General features: G+C 36.8%; 1 protein-coding gene across 3 annotated transcripts in view; it reads right to left on the bottom strand.

Annotated features, from left to right (window-relative positions):
- Positions 1–9,928, bottom strand: part of NUBPL (nucleotide binding protein like) — a 283,861-nt gene extending 273,933 nt beyond the window's left edge. For 2 of the 3 annotated variants that reach the window (XM_033188319.1, XM_033188320.1), the window contains exons 1-3: positions 9,776–9,928; positions 9,142–9,289; positions 6,258–6,292 (exon numbers count right to left, since the gene is read on the bottom strand). In XM_033188319.1, the coding sequence (XP_033044210.1) occupies positions 6,258–6,292; positions 9,142–9,289; positions 9,776–9,883 (291 nt within the window). In that variant the 5' untranslated portion in view covers positions 9,884–9,928. Of the gene's footprint in view, positions 1–6,257; positions 6,293–9,141; positions 9,290–9,617; positions 9,754–9,775 lie in introns of those variants that run through there. The other variant, XM_033188321.1, reaches the window with a different exon arrangement.
- Positions 9,929–20,632: the final 10,704 nt, after the last annotated feature.

Raw genomic sequence — 20,632 nt, forward strand, 5'->3', positions numbered from 1 at the left:
CACATCAAGAGGAAGGTAGCCTGCATTTCTATCATCACTCAATCCTCTCAACAAACAACCTTGTACAGGATATAACCAGCACAGCCATATAAGGAAGCCTGAAAGATAGGACACATAAAGCTGGTGAAAGGTAACAAACATTCCAGTAGACAAGCAGAAGAATGGCTGCAAGCTATCAAGACTAGTATATCCAGCCTAGACTGACTTTGGCAAGCAACCCAGATTAGCTAGAGCATAGAAGCCATTTAGAAGAATAGCTAAAGATAAACCCAGAAAGGTAGATTGAAGCCAGATGGCAGAGGATATTGAATATCAGCAAAAGCATCCAGCTATGACTCTGAGCAAGGGAGTAATGTGATTTCAATAGTGAGAGAAGTCTGGCATTATGTACTAGAAGGATTTAAGTAAGTACGGGCAGGTAAAAGGTCATTGCAGTAGGATGCTAGTCTATGAGTTCCTCAAAGGCAGGGATTCTGTGTCTCATTCATTTTTGTATCTTCAGAACTAACACAGTACTTGGGACAGAGTAGGCACTCTATAATTGTTTGAGGTATAAATGAATGAATGACCAAAAACTAGCATGTGCCTTAATTAAAATAGGAACAGTGGAAATAGAACAATACATACTGGAAAAATATTGCAGAGATAGAAAAAGGGATATTTGCTTGCTGATGAAATGTGGCAAGGATATTAGGGGAGAATCAATAAAGACTGTAAAACTGATAACTACTACGTGGACTGCATTACAGGATTCTGTGAGAATCAAATATAATTATGTTCATGGAAATGCTCTACTTAAAACAATACTGCTTTACTCTGGAATAAAAGCTACTCATCTTGGGCAGATTTACTACTGTATGTGACATTGAATATATATTATCATTTTAAAACATTCGTCTTCCTTTTGTCTTCATCAGATTATAAAACCTTTAAGAGCACACTGGTGTCTACTCTCTTATGAAGCAATATTAATAAAACCTTATTAAATGTTGCTGTAATTAAGCTTTCTTACTCACAAAAGAAACTATTAAACCAGTTTCAACTATATACCAAAAAAATATAGACACATACACACAGACATATGCTTATATAAATATATAACATATTTATATATACTAAACACTTCCGTGAATATAATCTTAGCAGGCTATGAGCTTCCGCAGTATATGTTTATTTTTCTTTATATTCCCCCAGTGTCTGGCAATGAGTGTTAGAGGTGCTCAATAAATGTTTGTTGAACTAAAATGAATTCAAATGAACTGACTTAGAAATCTCACAGAGCTTATCAATGGTTTCTGATAGTCTTTAAGTTTCCCTCTCCCAGTCTCAGTGCTCTTCCATACTGTGCATCAAATTTATGCCGTAAAAGAATGAGATCCATAATAAGGATGTTTTTAAGAAAGAGAAAAAAGAAAAATCAAAAAATAAGATTGTCAATATATATAATCAGTCGGTACCATTAAATGTCTAACAACTGGCTTGGGGTAGTGGGCATGATTTTCAGTGTTTGCCAAGTTCCATGGTTTAAATATTCCCATCATTGGCCTATTTCAAGCTAACAACATGAGTTGGTTTGCAAAATTCACCGAAAATTTAACAATCGGCTCTCACAAGCCAGCATGCACTGGCTCAGGCACACCATTGGTTGCAATATTTATATGCATAGTACACATGATCCCCAAATTTTGCTCTGCAATACTACCCATCCACATCCTCAAAGGAGAGTACAAAAGGCAAGGAAAAGGCAGGAAAAATCTACACCCTATTCCTATAATGCTTTTAAAACTTCACTGCAGGCCAGGCGCGGTGGCTCACGCCTGTAACTCCAACACTTTGGGAGGCATAAGTGGGCAGATCACTTGAGGTCAGGAGTCTGAGACCAGCCTGACCAACATGGTGAAATCCCGTCTCTACTAAAAATACAAAAATTAGCCGGATGTTGTGGGGGGCACCTGTAATCCCAGCTGCTCAGGAGGCTGAGGTGTGAGAATCACTTGAACCCGGGAGGCAGAGGTTGCAGTGAGCTGAGATCACACCACTGCACTCCAGCCTGGGCAACAGAGTGAGATCTTATCTAAAAAAAAAAAAAAAAAAAACCTCAATCCACGAGGTAGTCTTCTTTAGAACTGGGCATACGGCCCAGCCCAGAAACTCATTTAGCCTAGACCAGTGACATTCAAACTTTTCTGATCATGTACCCCAATCAGTTTTTTAAAAGGTATTTGGGCATACATCCTCAAAATGTTAATATATTTGTTTATACATTATATTAGAGCTACTATACTAATACCATATATAAGGCATATACACACAAAAATTAAGATAAAAATTAATTCAAATAGAAAAGAAAAATGTTCTGTCTATATCCCAATGGACTGTCTTGCAAATCTCCCTGGGGCTTACACAATCCACTTCAGATATTATTAAGTACAACATGAAAAGTAAAATGAATACTTCCTGGACCTGTTTCCCCTAGGCCTACAACCTTAACTTATAAGATCTTGCCACTCCATGAAACATCTTGCTTTTATTATTATTTTCACATCATTCTAGTATATCAACTTTGGAAACAAAAGACATCATTCTATTTATAGCATTCTGTTTTTAGTAGTGGCATTTCAATTTACAAAATATAGTAATTCTCAATCACTGAAAATGTCAAATCCTAGAAAACGTAGCATTCCTAAGTGTGATGTTAATATCATCCTCCAACAGTTGTTGGCCAAAGAGTCATTTGATGAATCCAATTTTTCTGAAATAGACAATTCTGATGATTCAGACAATTCTAATGTTAGTTCTGTTTAGAAATAACTCCAAGAAGAGTTTTTCTGTTTTATTTTCACATTGAAAATCAGTCAGATTTGGTTCAGCTTCAAAGAGCATGTTTATGTAAAGATAAATGAGTGCTGGCAGCGAGCTGTACTTTTTTTTTCTAAACAGGAAATGAGTTAACTGTTTTTTTCATCCTTTGATCCCTTATTACATACTTACTTCACATTGTCTATAAGACTCAAAGCTTTGGCCGCAATGATAACCAAATTAAAAGAGGTCCACACCTACAAATGTATCTACCTTCCTACCCACTGAATTTTCCCTGTGTCCTTCCTTAAGGAAGACAGAGTCCTTTTTCTAGGGTAACTAAGTGTCGTCATTAAAATTACTAGGAAAAAAAACATATTTCTGGCTCTTATCTCAATAAGATTGCCTAAACACATATGTTTATCTCCCTTCTCTTCCAAATTCCATTGAAATGACAAGGAAACAAAATAGTCTAAAACTAAATAAAACCATAACCACACTAGAAAACAAAAGAGGGTGACATTAGCAGATTAGAAATTAAAAATTCTAGGTCCATGGTTCTTAAACTTTGGCATGCATCAAAATCGCCTAGGGGGATGTTAAAACACAGATTGCAGATCTCTATCCCCGGGGTTTCTGATTCAGTAAGTCTACGGTGGGGCTCGAGATTTTATATGTCTAACAAGTTCCCAGGTAAAGCTGATTCTGCTGGTCAACAGCCACATTACAAGAACCATCCTAAATAAGTAGAGGTCACTAAGAAAAACACTTTTTATTAATTCCAATTAGCATCCTTGGAGAGATTCAAGAGAATGGTACAACCTTTTTTTTCTTTTTTTAGGAACAGCAAGTGGAAAATAAGAAATAGTTCTGGAAAATTGGAAAAAAATATAATTTCCAAATGAAAAACAAAATCAGAAGAACCTAATAACAACTAAAGTCCAATACAGCAGTGTGAAAAATACTCAAAGACATCTTTCAAAACACAGAACAAAAGACAAAGAGATCAAAATATGACAGAAAAATTAACAAGCATAAAGGTCAGTAGCTACCTAATAGGTTTCTGGAGACAGAACAAACACATCACAAAACATAATCGATGAGCAGAAGAAATTTTTCCTATGCTGAAAAATACTCAAAGCTTGATACTGCAGGGCCAAATTCCACGCAGGTTAAGCCAATAACGAGACACATGTTTGTGGCACTTTTAAACGTAAAAGACATAAAGAAAACCTTAAAATCTTTGAGAGGGAAAACACTTGTTATTACAAAGGAATATGAATCAGACTAGCATCAGACATTTCATTAGCACGCTAGAAGAAAATGGAATGTTTTTTTCAAAGTTCAGAGAGAAAATTATTTTGAACCTGGAATTCTATAGTTAACTAGAATCTAGTTAAACTATCAAATAACGAAGATAAAGACACCTTTGGAAATTAAAGAAACAAGCAAATTTAGTTCCTATATGTATTAGTTTCCTACTTCTATAAAATACTATCACAGAAGTCCAAATAGATCTCAAGGAGCTAAAATTAAGGTGTTGGCAGAATTACATACCTTCTGGAAGCTTTAAGGAAAAATCAATTTCTTTGTCTTTTCTAGCTTCTAGAAGCTGGCTACATTCCTTGATTAGTGGTCCCCTTCTATCTTCAAGGCCAGCAATGGTGGATTGAATCCTTCTTTTATCAAGTCTGACCTACCTCCACCTTTCATTTGTAAGGATCTTTAACTGGACCTAGCCAGATAATCCAGAATAATCTTCCCATCTCAAGATCTTTAATTTTGCTGGTGTGACTAACACCAGCAAAGTTCCTTCTGGCAGGAAAAGTAACATATTTACAGGTTCCAGGAATTAGGATGTGGACATTTTTGGCAGGCCATTGTTCTGCCTACCAAACTATATAAGGACTCAAGGACGTCCTTCAGAAAAACAAAAAAAGAATTCAAGAAAGAGGACAAGATGGGATACATGAAAGTAGGTCCCCCATAAAAGGAAGCAAGTTGAAAAAAAAATTTTTAAGGAAAAATTTGATCTTGACATTGGAATCTTCTCTTTCTAGAAGCACAACTTTAGAGAAACGTAATTACATTTTCTTCCCTAAAAGTCCTTTTATGCTACCTGTTTCTATGGTGAATAAAATTTACATAACCAAAATATTACAAATCTTGTCTATTAGTTTCCAATTTTCAGAAATATACTGCCAAGCATCAGAAGACATGAATAACTATGTCTAGTTCCGGGGTCTGGCAGATTCTGGACTCCATATATTGATATCATACTTATAGAGGTACCACACATTATTTTTTCATATGTGCTATTTATTAGGAACTGAAGTTCCATAGTAAGGGTAGAAAATAAGTTAGTAATATAGCCACAGTTAAACATATTAAATGATTCTTGCCTATATTCTATAAAATAAGTATGGATTCTTGCCTGTATTCTATAAAATAGGAAGGAGAAATTAAAATCAATTCTGAAATACATTTGTGCCTTTTCATTAAGTACCTGATAATTTATGGAGTTGCAAATAAGTTCAATGTTAATTTTTATTTTTTTAATATTTAAAAAGATAACATCTAACAATAATGAGACTATGAAAAATGGATACTCCCATAGACTATAGCTGAATTTTTTTTTTTTCTTCTGACAAGGGAAAGAATGGAACTGAAATTTTTTACAAGCAAACTTTTAGGAGTAGAATTTAAAGTGGGAATATCTTTTGACCTAGTAGTTTTACTCCTAGGAGTCTATCCTACAAAAATGCCATCACTTAGTATATAAGAATACTACATAAGAACTCCACCATAGCATCATTTAGAGTAGGGAAAAAATGGGAACCAACCTAAATATTTCATCAAATGAGAACTGGTTAAATATATTACCATTGACCATTAATGCAGCAGCCATTAAGAATGAGGCACATCATGGAAAGATGTATGCACACACACATATGTACACTTTTTTAGATTTTTATATGGAGAAAGGAAGAGCTGAAAGGAGATACAGAAAACTATAACCTAGGTTAATTCTCTGGAACTGAAAGGAATGCATAAACTTTCAGTTTTACATTACACATGTATTCCATTTGAATTGTCTTAACGGATATGCACTACTTTTAGAATATCTTTACCCTTAAAAAAACTTAATTCCTAACACTTAAAAACTGAACCCAGAATAATGCTTCTGTAAATCATAAAGGCAAAATTGGTTTAGGATATAAAGAACATCAAAGCCTCTTGTGGGATATATAACAAACAATATATGGTCAACACTTAAATACATTATTATTATTAAATGCAACCAGTAGTGATGGCAGCATTGAGTTCCTTAAAGATATGCAACTCACTACAACTACACTATAGCTTCTGACAAGAGTAAATAGAAAACACCAATATGCTCTTTATCATTGCCTTAAAAACATTTTAATAAATTAATATTTCTATGAATAAATACCTACCGAATCGTTCGCTGCTAGTGCAAGTGCAAGATTCACTGTAAGAAACAAAAATAGTAATTGAATTTAGTAACTTCCTTTCTATTAAAATTCATTTTATCTTTTAATATTTTCATGTAATTTTTAATAATTTCATGTAATTTTAATATTTTCATGTAATAACCTAAACATATAAATTTTTAACATATATCCCTTAATTGTAAAGAGCAAGCACATGGAGGAACACAGAAAGTAAAAAAGAAAAGTAAAAAAGTAATTTTCCAATAAATGCAATAATAAATGCATGCCCCAAAACTAACATTTTTAAAAATCCATTTCTGTTACAATTTTGTTCAAATAATCCACTTAGTTTTTTTAAATTATGTTAACAGAATATATAATTCAATTATTTTCAAAAGCGTATTTTATAGAAAAATTATCCATTTTTAAAAAGGTACACAATCTCATTGCCTTACATTTATGATTACTATGCTCTGTCCCCCAGGTTGCAGTTGGGACCACAGGTGCACACCACCACATCCAGCTAATTTTTTTTTTGTACACATAGGGTCTTGCCATGTTGCCCAGGCTGGTCTCGAACTCCCCAGCTCAAGCAATCCTCCCACCTCAGCCTCCCAAAGTGCTGGCATTACAGGCATGAGGCACCACATCCTGCCCCTACTGCCTTTTAAAAATAAATGCCGGTATTATAGGAGTTCCAAGTATCTAATTCATAAATACTCATGTATATGAAAGGCTGGACTACTGTGCACAGAGGGAAGGGAAAAGTGTAAAACGTAAGAGGTAAAATGTGTTCCCAAACTGCTTATGCCAACGAATCCCAGACGAATCCCATAAAGAAAGAAAGCAGTAGTCCCAAAACCAGCTTTAGCCCAGCAACAGGAATATGCTAGATCTGAGAAGAGAATTCCAAAAGCAACACAATTCAAAAACTGATAAACAAATAGGCCCTCACAATGTGAATCACATTTCCCTACAGAACAATGGTATAAACTATGTCAGGGTTATTTTCTTCAAACTAGTTAAGAGCATAAGTTTTTAAGGCAGACCTGGTTCAAATCCCAGCTCTGCCACCTTCTGTTGTGTACTCTTGAGTAGGTTATTTTACCCATAAGTCTGTTTTCTCTTCTATAAAATGAAAACCATGCCTACTTCATAACTGTGATCAGGATTAAATGAAATATTGCATGTAAAATACTTAGCCTAGGGCACAGACTTGATAAATTCATTTTTATAAGTTATAAAATTCTGAATTTCAGGTACAAGATAGGTTACACATAATCCAACTTTAAGGCAGAAACTTTCAGAGGGTAATTCATTTTAGAGTTAGGTTCTTCCTACATTTAAACAATAGAATCACTGAGCATATTTGTATTAGTCAAATGTCATCATTCTAATCTGAAACAGCTCTAGCATGTATATTCAAATGGGAAGTATTTTGAAGTAGTGTGAGGCAGGAATAAATACATATAAGGAAAAGAAATATATTAATAATACCAATAGAGTTACATAAAAATAACCTATTTTTAAGATTTAGATACACTCACTGAGCTGTTATGAAAAAGTATGGGCCAGCTGTTCAGGACAGATGGTATAACGTTAACGGAAAAGTGAGAAAGGGACATTTACTGAAGCACCCACTAAGTGTTACATGTACACTTTATCATACATTTTCCTGTTTAAATGCTTTCACATTTCATGGCAACAGATCATCTTCCAACTAAAAATAATAAACAAACAATCTTAAACAAGTGCCAGCCTACAGACCCAACAAATTACAAAACCCAAAGAACTTATGGCTACAATCATGAAAACACCTTCCATCCTTATCCAGTTCAAGTAATCACAGAGCATGTAAAAGGATTTAAACCACTGAAAACTGGAAAGTGTACTCCAAATTCTCAAGAAACTGGAATAGGTAGGTTCTAGAACCAAAAACTAAGAGCTTCTAAATTTTAAAAACAACTAGATCAATTGTAAACCTTTAGGAAAGAAAGGAAAAATGTGCAGGATAGTGCATGAATTCATTAAGAACAGATTATTAATCTTTTTTTAACAATATGGTGTCTATCAAAGAGTAATGGATTAGGGATCTACCACAAATACAACATTTGGTAAATCTCAACTTTTTCAAAACATCTGACAAATTCTTCCACAATTCCCTTCTGATAAAAATGGGGAAAAAATGGGGGAAAAAATGAGCTAATAGGACGGGCGAGGTGGTTCACACGTGTAATCCCAGCACTTTGGGAGGCTGACATCGGCGGATCACGAGGTCAGGAGATCGAGACCATCCTAGGTAACACGGTGAAACTCTGTCTCTACTAAAAACACAAAAAAATTAGCCGGGCATGGTGGCGGGCGCCTGTAGTCCCAGCTACTTGGGAGGCTGAGGCAGGAGAATGGAGTGAACCCGGGAGGCGGAGCTTGCAGCGAGCAGAGATTGCGCCACTGCACTCCAGCCTGGGTGACAGAGGGAGACTCCGTCTCAAAAAAAAAAAAAAAAAGTTACTAGATGTTTTAAAAATAACAGCAACCAATTATTGAACTCTAGTAAACACTAAGCTAAGTGGTTAGCTTGTGTAATTTGAATAACCATCTTATGAAAGAAGTTATCATCTCCATTTCACAGTTAAGTGAACTGAAGATTTGCTGCACAATCTGGCAACTTTTTCCTGAGTTAAGGGGTAGGAGACCCAGCTAGTACCTAGTTTTGTCTAACTCCAAAATCTAAGCGTCTACCCGCTACCAACTCCTGAAACTAAGGAATCAGATGTTAGGAACTTCACAAATACATTTTTAAAACACAAAACTACAATTTTAATAGTGTGCACCTACCAGTTGGCATAAGTTCTGAATCAGGAATAGAATTAATATCCTATAATACCTGCTGTAGTAGATTTTCCGACTCCACCCTTTCCAGAAGCCACAACTATAACTTGTTTAACACCTTCTATTGGTTTCTGCTTTGGAAGTCCTCGGGACATGATTTGTGTTCTTCTTTGTTTTAGGGTCTCACTCTCGGCGCCAGATAACTTTAAAAAATAATAATAATAATAATAAGCCGTTTTAAATAAGCCATCTCCATCATCACATTGTAAAAGTAAAAACAATCTGGGGTTTGCAATTAAGAGGGCTTTCTTTTCTAATTCTGCTCATCTCCACTTTGGAGACATTTATCTACTTCTACTGATAACAATTGTAAAGACACATGGCTTAAATTGAAATTTTTCTACCAGGATACGCTGAACGTTTAAAAATGCAAAAACGCTGCCTCTTTACGGAGATAAGGCTTCCACGTGTTTTGCTTTTCTTTAATCTATTTGCTAAATAACCCAAAACCAAGAAAGCAATGTAGAATACCACATCTACGTTCTGTGTTACAAGTCCCGCCACGCCTCAGCCTGGGTCTGCCTGAAAAGTAGGCACGTCCAGCACATTAGGGGTCTCAGGAACTGAGGCAGCCCTGCAGCCCAGCATCTCTGTCAGCCCGCTTCCCCCTGCCCTGCAGCACCACGGACCTGGCGCCGACAAACCATCGCTCGGCTTCCCCCAAGCGGGGCAGTGGCCCCGCCACCAGCCCGGAGCGACACCCCACCAAAAACCAGCAGACGCCGCCAAATCCCCATGACGCGGAACAGGGCTATGAGCCCTGCCCGGAAACTGTCGCGGGTGGCGCGGGGTGATGACGTCACGTAGCAACGCTCGGCTTTCTCTTCCTAGCAACCGGTCTTGGGTTTGTTCGCTCAAGAACCCAATCTGCATCATCTTGTTTATAGCCAGCTACAAACATTTTGCAGGGTTTTACTAAACGTTTGTGAAGTGCTGTCATATACAACATCTCGTATGATCTTTACAGAAGTCCCGAGGTAGGCAGAAGACTTACTAATATACTCTTTATGGACAAGAAAACGGAGAAAATTTAAAGAGACTTGACCCAGCTTAACAAAAGCAGGAAATGGGGGAACTTGAAAATGACTCCAGGATTTCTTATTAAGCAGTATGGTCATTTAAATACTGCCACTGTTAAGGATTTTATCTTTTTATTTTATTTTTTTCCTGTGTGATCTACAGTGAGAGTCCGTTTGCGTTGGTATTCACGGCTTGTGTTGCTGACAGTTCCCTGAAAGAGACGGCAGGTTGCTTTACTAGACTTGAAAAAGTTTACCTAAATCAGAAAACAAATCTAATGAAGCAAGTTTTGCTCAAGAAGGAACTTGAGTAAGGAGGTGGAATTTATCTTGGTGAAAGAAAGCAAGTATCCCTACATACAATGCAGTTGAGAGAGAAAGCTCAAAAGGTGATGCCCAGACCTAGAAAAAGGATCTTTTGAGGTAAGGGACGGTTTACACTCACATATTCTTCCTAATACTCTCTAGGGTTGATTTTTATTTCTTTCATTTGCTTCTTAGATACGAGATCATTCAGCTTATTTTGCTCTAATCTGATCTTTAATTTCCTTATCTTTAATACAGGCATAATGTATCAACCAGAAAGAACGACTGTGAGGATTAAATGAGATTTACCAGCAAAGTACATTCTATTTAGTAAGCTCTGAAAAGACATTCAGTTCCTTGCTGTTGTCTCCTTCAGTCCATCCCGCAACATTATTGTTTCAGTCAGCTTTCTTTATCTTAGAATGTTAGCTTATTTTTATATCACTTTCTAATTATATTATTTTGTGATATGTTTTCTCAAATATTAATTTTTATAAACTGAAGGCCAAAAGCATAGAGATAAGGGGAATAGCCGTCAGAATAATCTATTCACTAAACAAGAAATGTTGAATATCTATTTCTTTCCAGATAGCTTTGCAAGTTCTTCCAGACTTAAGACTCATTTATTTAACAAATATTCATTAAGCAATTACTATGTACCAAGTACTACAGTAGATTTAAAGTATTCAGCATGGAGACAGACATAATTCCTCCACTAAAGGACTTTACAATCCAGTGCAAAAGACAGAATAAGTTAACAACAAAAAAAATTGCAGTATAGTATAAGTACAGGAGAAAAGCACTGAGTGATACAGGAGAAAGGACAAAGTGATACAAAGAAAGGGCACTCAATTCAATCAGGGGAAGCTTCTAAATAAGGTAACATCTAAGCTGAATCCTGAATGTGAATAATGTGTAGAAGTTAGCTGGGAGAATGGCAAGGAGATTGTTGTAAAGAGGTTAGAAATGGACTGCTAAGGCTAGGCATGGTGGCTCATGCCTGTCATTCCAACACTTTGGGAGGCCGAAGCAAGAGGATTGCTTGAGCCCAGGAGTTCAAGGATGTGATGCAGTGAAGTATAATTGCACCACTGCACTCCAGTGTGGGCAGCAGAGTGACACCTTGTCAGAAGAAGAAGAGAGGAAGGAGGAGGAGGAAATAAAAAGGAGAAGAAAGAAGGAAGAAGAAAAAAGAAGAAGAGAGTAGGAGGAAGAAAGATGAAAGAAGAAAGAAGAGAGAACACAAGAGGAGTAGAAAATGCTTTTCTTTTCTGAACTGTTAAGAACTATAAATGATCTGTGCAACTTAGGACAGAGTGACTGAAAGAGATGAGGATGGAGTGAAGGTTGGTTAGATGGAGGTTGCCTAAATCAAGAAAGGCTGTATATCTTGTAAAGAAATTTGGACTTTATCCTAAGGGAACTATAGAAGCTTTTTTTTTTTTTTTTTTGAGACAGAGTCTTGCTTTGTCACTCAGGCTGGAGTGCAGTGGTGTGATCTTGGTTCACTGCACACTCCACCTCCCAGGTTCACGCCATTCTCCTGCCTCAGCCTCCTGAGTAGCTGGGACTACAGGCGCCCGCCACCATGCCTGGCTAAATTTTTGTATTTTTAGTAGAGATGGGGTTTCACCATGTTAGCCAGGATGGTCTCCATCTCCTGACCTCGTGATCCGCCCGCCTCGGCCTCCCAAAGTGCTGGGATTACAGGCATGAGCCATATAGAAGGATTTTAAGCAGGAAAGTAACATTATCAGATTTGTGTTTCAGAAATACCACTATGATTACTGGGTTAAAAAAGAAATGGATCAGCAGGGCAAGATCAGAGACAAGCAGACATGAGGTCTCTCTCTTGAAGGCTTGACTTACATCTCTAAATTTCACTTTGTTATCAATAAAATAGATAATACCTACTTGTATGGTTGTTGTGAGGTTGAACTTAAGATAATGCATGTAGAACACCTGTCACATAGTAATTGTTAGATATTGTGGTAATTATTGGTTGTGTAGAGGTTTATGACATGAGCAACTGGATGAATTCCCTGAGAGAAAACATGAGGAACAAGTGAGAATAATGGCTGAATCATTACTTTGGTTACCTTTCCCCAGATTAAAATTTTAGGAGAGTAGTAGAGATGTTTCTTCTCCAAAAGACACTGACACACATATACACATCCATGGCCTCTTTTCAAAAGGGGGGTGTTCTCCTTTGGTCCTAAGAATTGCTAAGTCATTTGACCCCATTCCCAAGGTCACTAATTGGACTAAAGACTGATGTACAACCAAAAAATGGACCAATCAGATTATTTCTCCAGAGAGTTTGGAAAATAAAAGTAACAGATATTAGTCAGTCTTAGTTTGTCTTTGGGTGAATAAGGTTGAAATTACTGTTTTCTACTATGTGCACACAGAAGCAGATAAAGCCAATGCAAGAGAGAAGAAAGTAGATCATAAGAGATCGTGTTACCACAGAGGAAAGGGAGAAGAGCTGCACTGGTTCATAACTTTTCAGTTTCTGGTTCCAGTTCATAATGAGGTTCAACTGGACTTCCTATCCTTAGGTCCATAAGGTATACTTATATATACCCAATAAATTTACTGTCTTAGCCTAATTTGGATGAGTTTCTGTGTATTTGTGACTATGCTGAGATATATTTCTAAATATGTGTCAAGAATTTTCTCCCTATAATTCCTTGTATCTCACATAGCCCTTCCCCATTTGGACAAATTATATGGAATCATTTTCTGACACAGCAAAATGTCTGACCCAATAAAAATATCAAAGAAAAGAGATTGTTTTCTTGGTTTTGAATTTTGGAAGTTGGGACCTTTTAGGAGAATGGAGACAGCTCTGGCAAAGAAAATAGGTTGGAAGACTTATATAGTGATACAGAAACATGATGTCTTGCCTATATTAGTTAGGATTACATTTGGCTGCAAGTAGCAGAAAACTCCCCAATTGTCTTAAACAAGTAGGAGTATATTAGTCTTATATGAAAAGTTCAGAATTAGGGCTGGGCACGGTGGCTCACACCTGTAATCCCAGCACTTTGGGAGGCTGAGGCCGGCGGATCACAAGGTCAGGAGATTGAGACCATCCTGGCTAACACGGTGAAACCCTGTCTCTACTAAAAATACAAAAAATTAGCCGGGCGTGGTGGTGGGCGCCTGTAGTCCCAGCTACTTAGGAGGCTGAGGCAGGAGAATGGCGTGAACCCAGGAGGCAGAGCTTGCAGTGAACCGAGATTGCGCCACTGCACTCCAGCCTGGGCAACAGAGTGAGACTCTGTCTCAAAAAGAAAAGGAAAGAAAAGAAAAGAAAAGTTCAGCATTAGATCACACAGGTCCAATACGATGAATCCATAGTGCCATCTGTTCCAAATTAATTCTTTTTGTTCTACCAGCTTGGTATCCTCGGTATCCATTTTCATCTCCTCATAGTCATGAGATGTTTGTTGTACCTTCAGGTATCAAAGCTGTGTTCCATATAGGAAGAGAAGGGAATGACTAAGAGCATTTCCTAGTGAGCCTTTGCCTTTTTTATTCAGGAAAGGAAGACACACACACACATCCGATTGGCTAGAACCAGGTCACATGACCATCCTTAGAACCAAGAGAAACTGAGAAATTAAGCATTTAGCGCTCTCTAACCTATAGAGTAGAGGAAAGCAATGGAGAATGTGACTGTAAGTGGGTAGTCAATGAGCCAAGTCAGTATCTGTCCTAGACAGACTATATCAAGTTTCCTGGGATTATGAAGGATGAAGAGAATGCGAAAAAAACTGAGAACTTAAATATCCGTGAATTCTTGTGCCAGTCATTTGTAGTTGGCTAACCCAATGTGGTAAAGGAAATTTTTCTAGGGAGTTTCTGAGAAAGTTTTTGCTTTTCTGATTGAGTAGAATGTAGTTGATGCTACTCCTTTTTCCCACCTTGACCATGGATGTGACATGGAGATGTGGCAGTCATCTTGTGAACATGAAAAGCACAATAGTGACAACCACAATAACAGAAGCCAAAAGCTGAGGAAGACAAAGAGGAAATACGGCAGGAAGATTAATTCTTGGCAGTATAACTAAGCTGCTATACCAGTCCTGGTCTGCATCTCCAGACCTCTGGTTGTGTGAGATATTTAACCCACTGTTGGCTAGGATTTCTGTTCTTTGGGCTACAATAATCTGTGCCTGTTACAGTGAGTAAGAAGGACTCCCATACTCTGAGACTACCTCTCTCCTGTTCACCCGTGATTAATCTCTAGTCGGCAGGGGGGACAACAGAACCCCAAATCAGCTGGGGGAATGTGAAAACAATAGAATCAATGTCCCCATTGCCAGGTGGAGCTTGGTGCAGTGGCAGAACCACAGAATAAGAATGGTTGAGTGTTATGTTTAGGCAGATAGATAGGTCTGAGTGAGCCACAAAGTGGCTAAGAGAATGCTGATACTAAAGAGTCCTTAAGGTCAAGAATTAGGGAACACTTGGCAACAACCTGCATGGTTATTAGCATCTCCATGGAAGATGGTATGCATAGATAAATACCTTGAGGATGAAATTCACCTCAGCATGTGGATATTTGGACACTGCATAGGCTCTCTGTGACTTAGCTACAATCCTGGTGGAATCTGTATTGAACAATATTTTTCCCCACCCTGACAGAAATTTACAAATAAATAAATACATACTGATCAAAATAAAGATTCTTTTGAATATCTCCTAATTATATCTAGAGTAATACCTTGTATTGTTTTCTAAAAAGGAAGGATTTATACCTTGCCCCTCGTTCCTCACAAAAGACAACGCTTCTTAGGTGACTAAGGACTCACTGAAATTTCAGATTCCCTCACAGATAAGAAGCCTACCTCATTCCCTTTCAATAGGCCTCAGACTGTGTCAATGTCAGCTGAGAACATATGATCCACTCCCTTGCTCAACTCACTAAGGAAGAATAGGGTATCTTGGACAGTTTCCTGTCTCTGTTGAATATACTCAATAAAGCTCAGAAATTTATTTCAGTTCCTTAGTTTGAGGTTACTGTCCACAACCGACCTTCTCATCTTATCCAAAGGCTTACCAAAAAGAAAACCTTATCCCATCTATGGGACTTGTCTAAATGGCAACCCCCTTAATTGACCCTACTTTGCCTCACAGGGTGATTTCAAACCTCCCTGTTCATGGCTCCAAGCATGAAACTTTCTCTTAGCTACATTGAATACTAATTTGCACATTAAAATATAGAATAAATCTGTTTAAGTGAATAACTCCCACAGTGAGCCACTCTCTCAATATGAAACGTGATCTAGAAATTCATGGCCTTTTCCATATCAAAGACTTTGCTGGCCTTTCAGCATCTTAACTCGCATAAACTGTCCTGTCAAAGAAGTTCCCCTTTCTTATAATTTAAAATTACATAAAGGAAATGTATGTATCTTTGTAGATGGGATAGACTTCAGAGAATATGCCTCAAATGACTAAAAATACACTTCTATACTTTGACAGAATGTGTTTCTAAATGCCCATATCCAAAGCTGAATAAATCATGAATGATTTGACATTTGAATTTCTGATTTACAAGAATGAACTGAATCCTTGGACAAAGGTCACAGGCTTGCTTTGTATCTGACTGTAGTCTCTGTTTAATGTTTAAAGCTTCAAAGAGCCCATCCTGAAATAGGAGCCACACAATCAGAATTTGGAAAAAAAATCTGTCACCCAAGACAAATATTTGCTACACAAAGGACCCCAGAATTCCCATGTTTTTGCTTTTTCATTTTCTCCCGTACCAAAAAGTATTCCTTTATCCAAGCCCCTCCCACCTTTCAATTCTGTCTTAGAGACTAGAGAACATAAGTTTCTACAAGACTTTGCTGTAACCTTACTTCATTAGGTATTCAGAAGAGGATTTTCCTGTTTTTACTTTAGAGGACATACCAAGGACAATGACAGAGACACATCAAGATACCAAGCGTTCATTTCAGCTCATATGAAGTTCTGTTTTTTTCAGGGAAAATGAGATAATGTAGATGTTTGTCTGTTTTATGTTGCTACCAAAATGTGAGGATGTTCTCTATAATCATGTGGCTTGGATAATATCTTATCAACTTGGTGTTCTGGTACCCAATCTTGTTGATTCATTTATTAATCTCTTCTATTTAGAATTTATTAACCATACATAAAGATATTATACATGATATGTGATAAATACAACAGGTCCAGAATCCATTAAATCCATTTATTTAGTTAGTCATTCATTCATTCATTCATTCATTCATAGAGACAGGGTCTTCCCATATTTCCCAGGCTGGTCTTGAACTCCTGAGCTCAGGCACTTCTCCCCCACATCCTCCCAAAGTGCCAGGATTATAAGCATGAACCACTGTGCCTGGCCCTGTTCAATCCATTTATGTACGTGAGGAACTCCTACAATTTACTGTAATCTCTCAAAATACATCCTATATTCTCATTTAGAGCAATAGAGCAGAAATACAAACATCAAGGCTTATAACATCAATTTATTCCAGGGTAGACTGGCAAACTTAAAAGTGTGATGTTTGTCTTCTGTCTTCCACACAGCTCTATCACTGCTTATAGTGCTCCAATTCATACCAACTACACTTACAGGCACTAGTTGGGTCTATTTTCCACAGCATCTTCTGTGACTTAACTATACAATGTTTAGAAAGAGGATTTCCCTGACCATCTATGATACTAGCTTTGTAAATCCTATTAAAGACCGTCCATTAACCGTAACTCAATAATCCAAACACTGTTGAAGTGATAACTACTCATCTTTCTCATGCTTTTCCAGTCTTTGTTAGTCTTCAAAACAGACAAAATGTTTTTGCATATAAGATGTTAATTTGGGGCGTAATTGTTTTAAGGAGTGTAATAGCTAGTGTTCTGACCTGGTTAGAAATTTGAACAGCTCTTTTAGATACCTGAAAAAGTTTTGTCAGCTAATCAAAGGTTTTACTATGTCAATGCCACATTTAATCTATTTTGCAAATTTCTAATCATGTGCAAGAATTTCTATTTTATTTAACCATGCCTGTTTTTGTGGGGGAACATGTTGGCAATGTGCTGTTGAGAATTTCATTTTCCATAGATATCTGTTACCAGTGTAACAAAATTGATAGCATTTGCTGATGAAATACATTACTCAAAATTTTATTTAAGATTTGTATTCTTCTCCTACATTCTTCTGAAATACAGCTCTTTACATTTTTTCCAGGGTCTGATGGGAGGCTCTCTCATTTCATAGCTGACAGCACTGGAGACAAAGTAGAATCATAGAAGAAGAAAATAATGTACTTAGTACCTTGTGCTTATTAGTTTGTGATACTATATAGCTAACTGGAAATTCTATTAAGCCATTTCCACCAATTGCTTCTGGATTATAGAATTAATTGGATATGAACTGTTAATGAGCATCTGAGTTTACCCTCTCTTTTTGCTCTGCAATATGTCTAATTAATCCATTCTTTTTCAAGAGACTCTAAGATGGCCCCCAGTGATCCTCACCTCTTGGTATTCTCACCCTTGTGTAAGTCCCTCCCAAGAGTGAGCAGGACCTAGAACTTGCTTCTAATCAATAAAATACAACAAAACTGATAGATATCACTTCTATGATTATATTACATAGCATGGTAATTTCTGTCTTTCTAGGAGACCCTCAACTGGCTCTGATAAAGCAAGCTATCATGTTGTGAAATGCCCTGTGGAAAAGCCCATGTGGCAAAGAACAGCCAATAGCCAACAGAGAGTTGATGCCCTCAGTCCAACAGCCTACAAGAAACTGAATTCTGCCAGCAACCATGTGAGACTGGAAGCAGATTCTTCCCTGCAGTCTTGTGAGATCATGAAGCAAAGGACTCAAGTTGTGCCCAGATTCCTGACCCACAGATACTGTGTGATAATAAATGCATATTGTCTTAAACCACCAAGTTTGTGCAATCTTTTAAGCAGCAATAGGTAACTAATACTCAATAATCTGGATTTTCATAAGTCTATAGTCAAGGTATAGTTTCTTGTGAGCAATTCTTTTTTGCCATTTGTGGAAAATATTGCACATTTTTTGTTACAAAATTAAAGCCTTTGTGTATTTTGAATCTTTGTTGAGAATTATTAAATGTTATTAACTATTAATAATTCATTTATTTTATAATATTAATTGTCAACCGCATAAAATAACATTTTAATATTAGACACTAGAGAATAGAGACATTTGTGAAACAAAGAGATTCTTCAATCTGCTTTCAGGATCTCTTTGTTTCACAAATCAAATTCTATCTTTCTTAGTAATGGCTGAACCCACTCAAGTCATTTCCAAGTGAAAGAAAAATTAAGCATGATTATAATTCTTATTCTGCTCTTCTCTCCATGACCAGTGTTGTCTTCAGTGGTTATATAAGAAATTAGTTTCATCTCCATTCTCTGTCTACATTAGCAGTTCATCATCATTCTTCAATTATGTAAGTAATCTGGATACAAGTATGAAGAAGGCAATTTTTTGTACATAATGTATAAATAAAATAATACAAGAATTTTCCAATGATACCCTAAATAACTGCTAACTGCATCATTGTAAATCAGTCTAGTTCATGAAAAAAGATTCAGTACATATGAAGCATTCAATTAATCATACTGCACACATACCATATAGTTATCTATACCCAAGGAAAAATATGATTAATGCTATTATAATCTTTGGAGACAACCAAGTCAATGCTGCAGACAACACTGCAGATTTTGTCCCTAAAAATATCTTCATAGAATCTTCATTGAATCATAATCTGTACATTTCTCTTTTTCTCCAGCTTTATTGAGGTGTAATATAATTGATAAATAAAAATTGTATATATTCGTTTTCACAACTGCCATGAGATTGGCTGGGCAGTTATTATTAGTCCTATTACTGCATACAGAAATGAGGAATTAAAGAATTTAGATTATTTGTTTTAGGGCAAATTGCTGAAAGCAATATGGAGATGGAAGTCTCTTATCACCTATACAGGACTACTGCATGCTACTGACAAAACAGTATTCCATTAGGACCAGCTACCTTAAGAGAGGCGCCTGGGGGAAATATCACTACTGCTGCAGAAAGGAATCCGAATGCCTACTTCACTACTGAATTTACATCTAAGCTTCTCATATAAATTTGTGTTTCATTAGTTTTAGTTAAAAGTAATTTATGTCAGAAGCCCATAAACATATGTAATGTCCCTGTCTTGAACTGCATTGAAATTGCATTTTAATTTATAAGGTATTCAAGTTTTTATTAACATATTCGTTGTGTCCCAATTATAATAGTTTATAATCCCTCTACCCTTCCTAATTCCATTATTCCTTGAAATTCTGTCTCAAATTTTTCTTTTACCATAAAGACTTCTCTGATAATTTCATCAAGTATTAAACTTCACCTTCCTTAACAGTTAACATTTTATTTAATAGAGCATGAATTTAAGGTGAAGTTTGATTGCTTTCATTTTATAAATTTAAGTTAGCAATGCTAGCCTGTGTCAAGTCTCTGTTATACAATCTTTTTTCCTATCATAATTCAGTATTGCCATAACACATCCAGGTTTATTTAAAATGAGGCATAACATTACTTCTAAATTCCATCTATACCATTTTATCCTTAATTCTATCCAGTTTTGAACTTTAATACATATCATCGTTTACTATTTTTTTTTGTTTTGTTTTGTTTGTTTGTTTGTTTTTTGAGACAGAGTCTTGCTGTCACCCACGCTGAAGTGCAATGGCACGATCTCGGCTCACTGCAACCTCTGCCTCCCCAGCTCAAGCGATTCTCCTGCCTCAACCTCCTGAGTGGCTGGGATTACAGGCACCTGCCACCACATCTAGCTAATTTTTGTATTTTTAGTAGAGACGGGGTTTCACCATGTTGTCCAGGCTGGTCTCAAACTCCTGACCTCAGATGATCTGCCCCCCTCAGCCTCCCAAAAGTGCTGGGATTACAGACGTGAGCCACCGTGCCCGGCCCCTTTTACTGTTTTCATATGTCTTCTATTACATAGAACTATGTGGTATTTGAGGAACAAAAGTATATCATAATGATAATTTATATCACCTATATGTAGCACAGTGCCAGGCACATTGTAGAGGGTCAGGAGTTAGTGAGTGGTTACCTATTATACAAGC

Source organism: Trachypithecus francoisi, unplaced genomic scaffold (genome assembly GCF_009764315.1).
Source record: "Trachypithecus francoisi isolate TF-2019V2 unplaced genomic scaffold, Tfra_2.0 Lachesis_group3, whole genome shotgun sequence".
Taxonomy (NCBI): Eukaryota; Metazoa; Chordata; class Mammalia; order Primates; family Cercopithecidae; genus Trachypithecus; species Trachypithecus francoisi.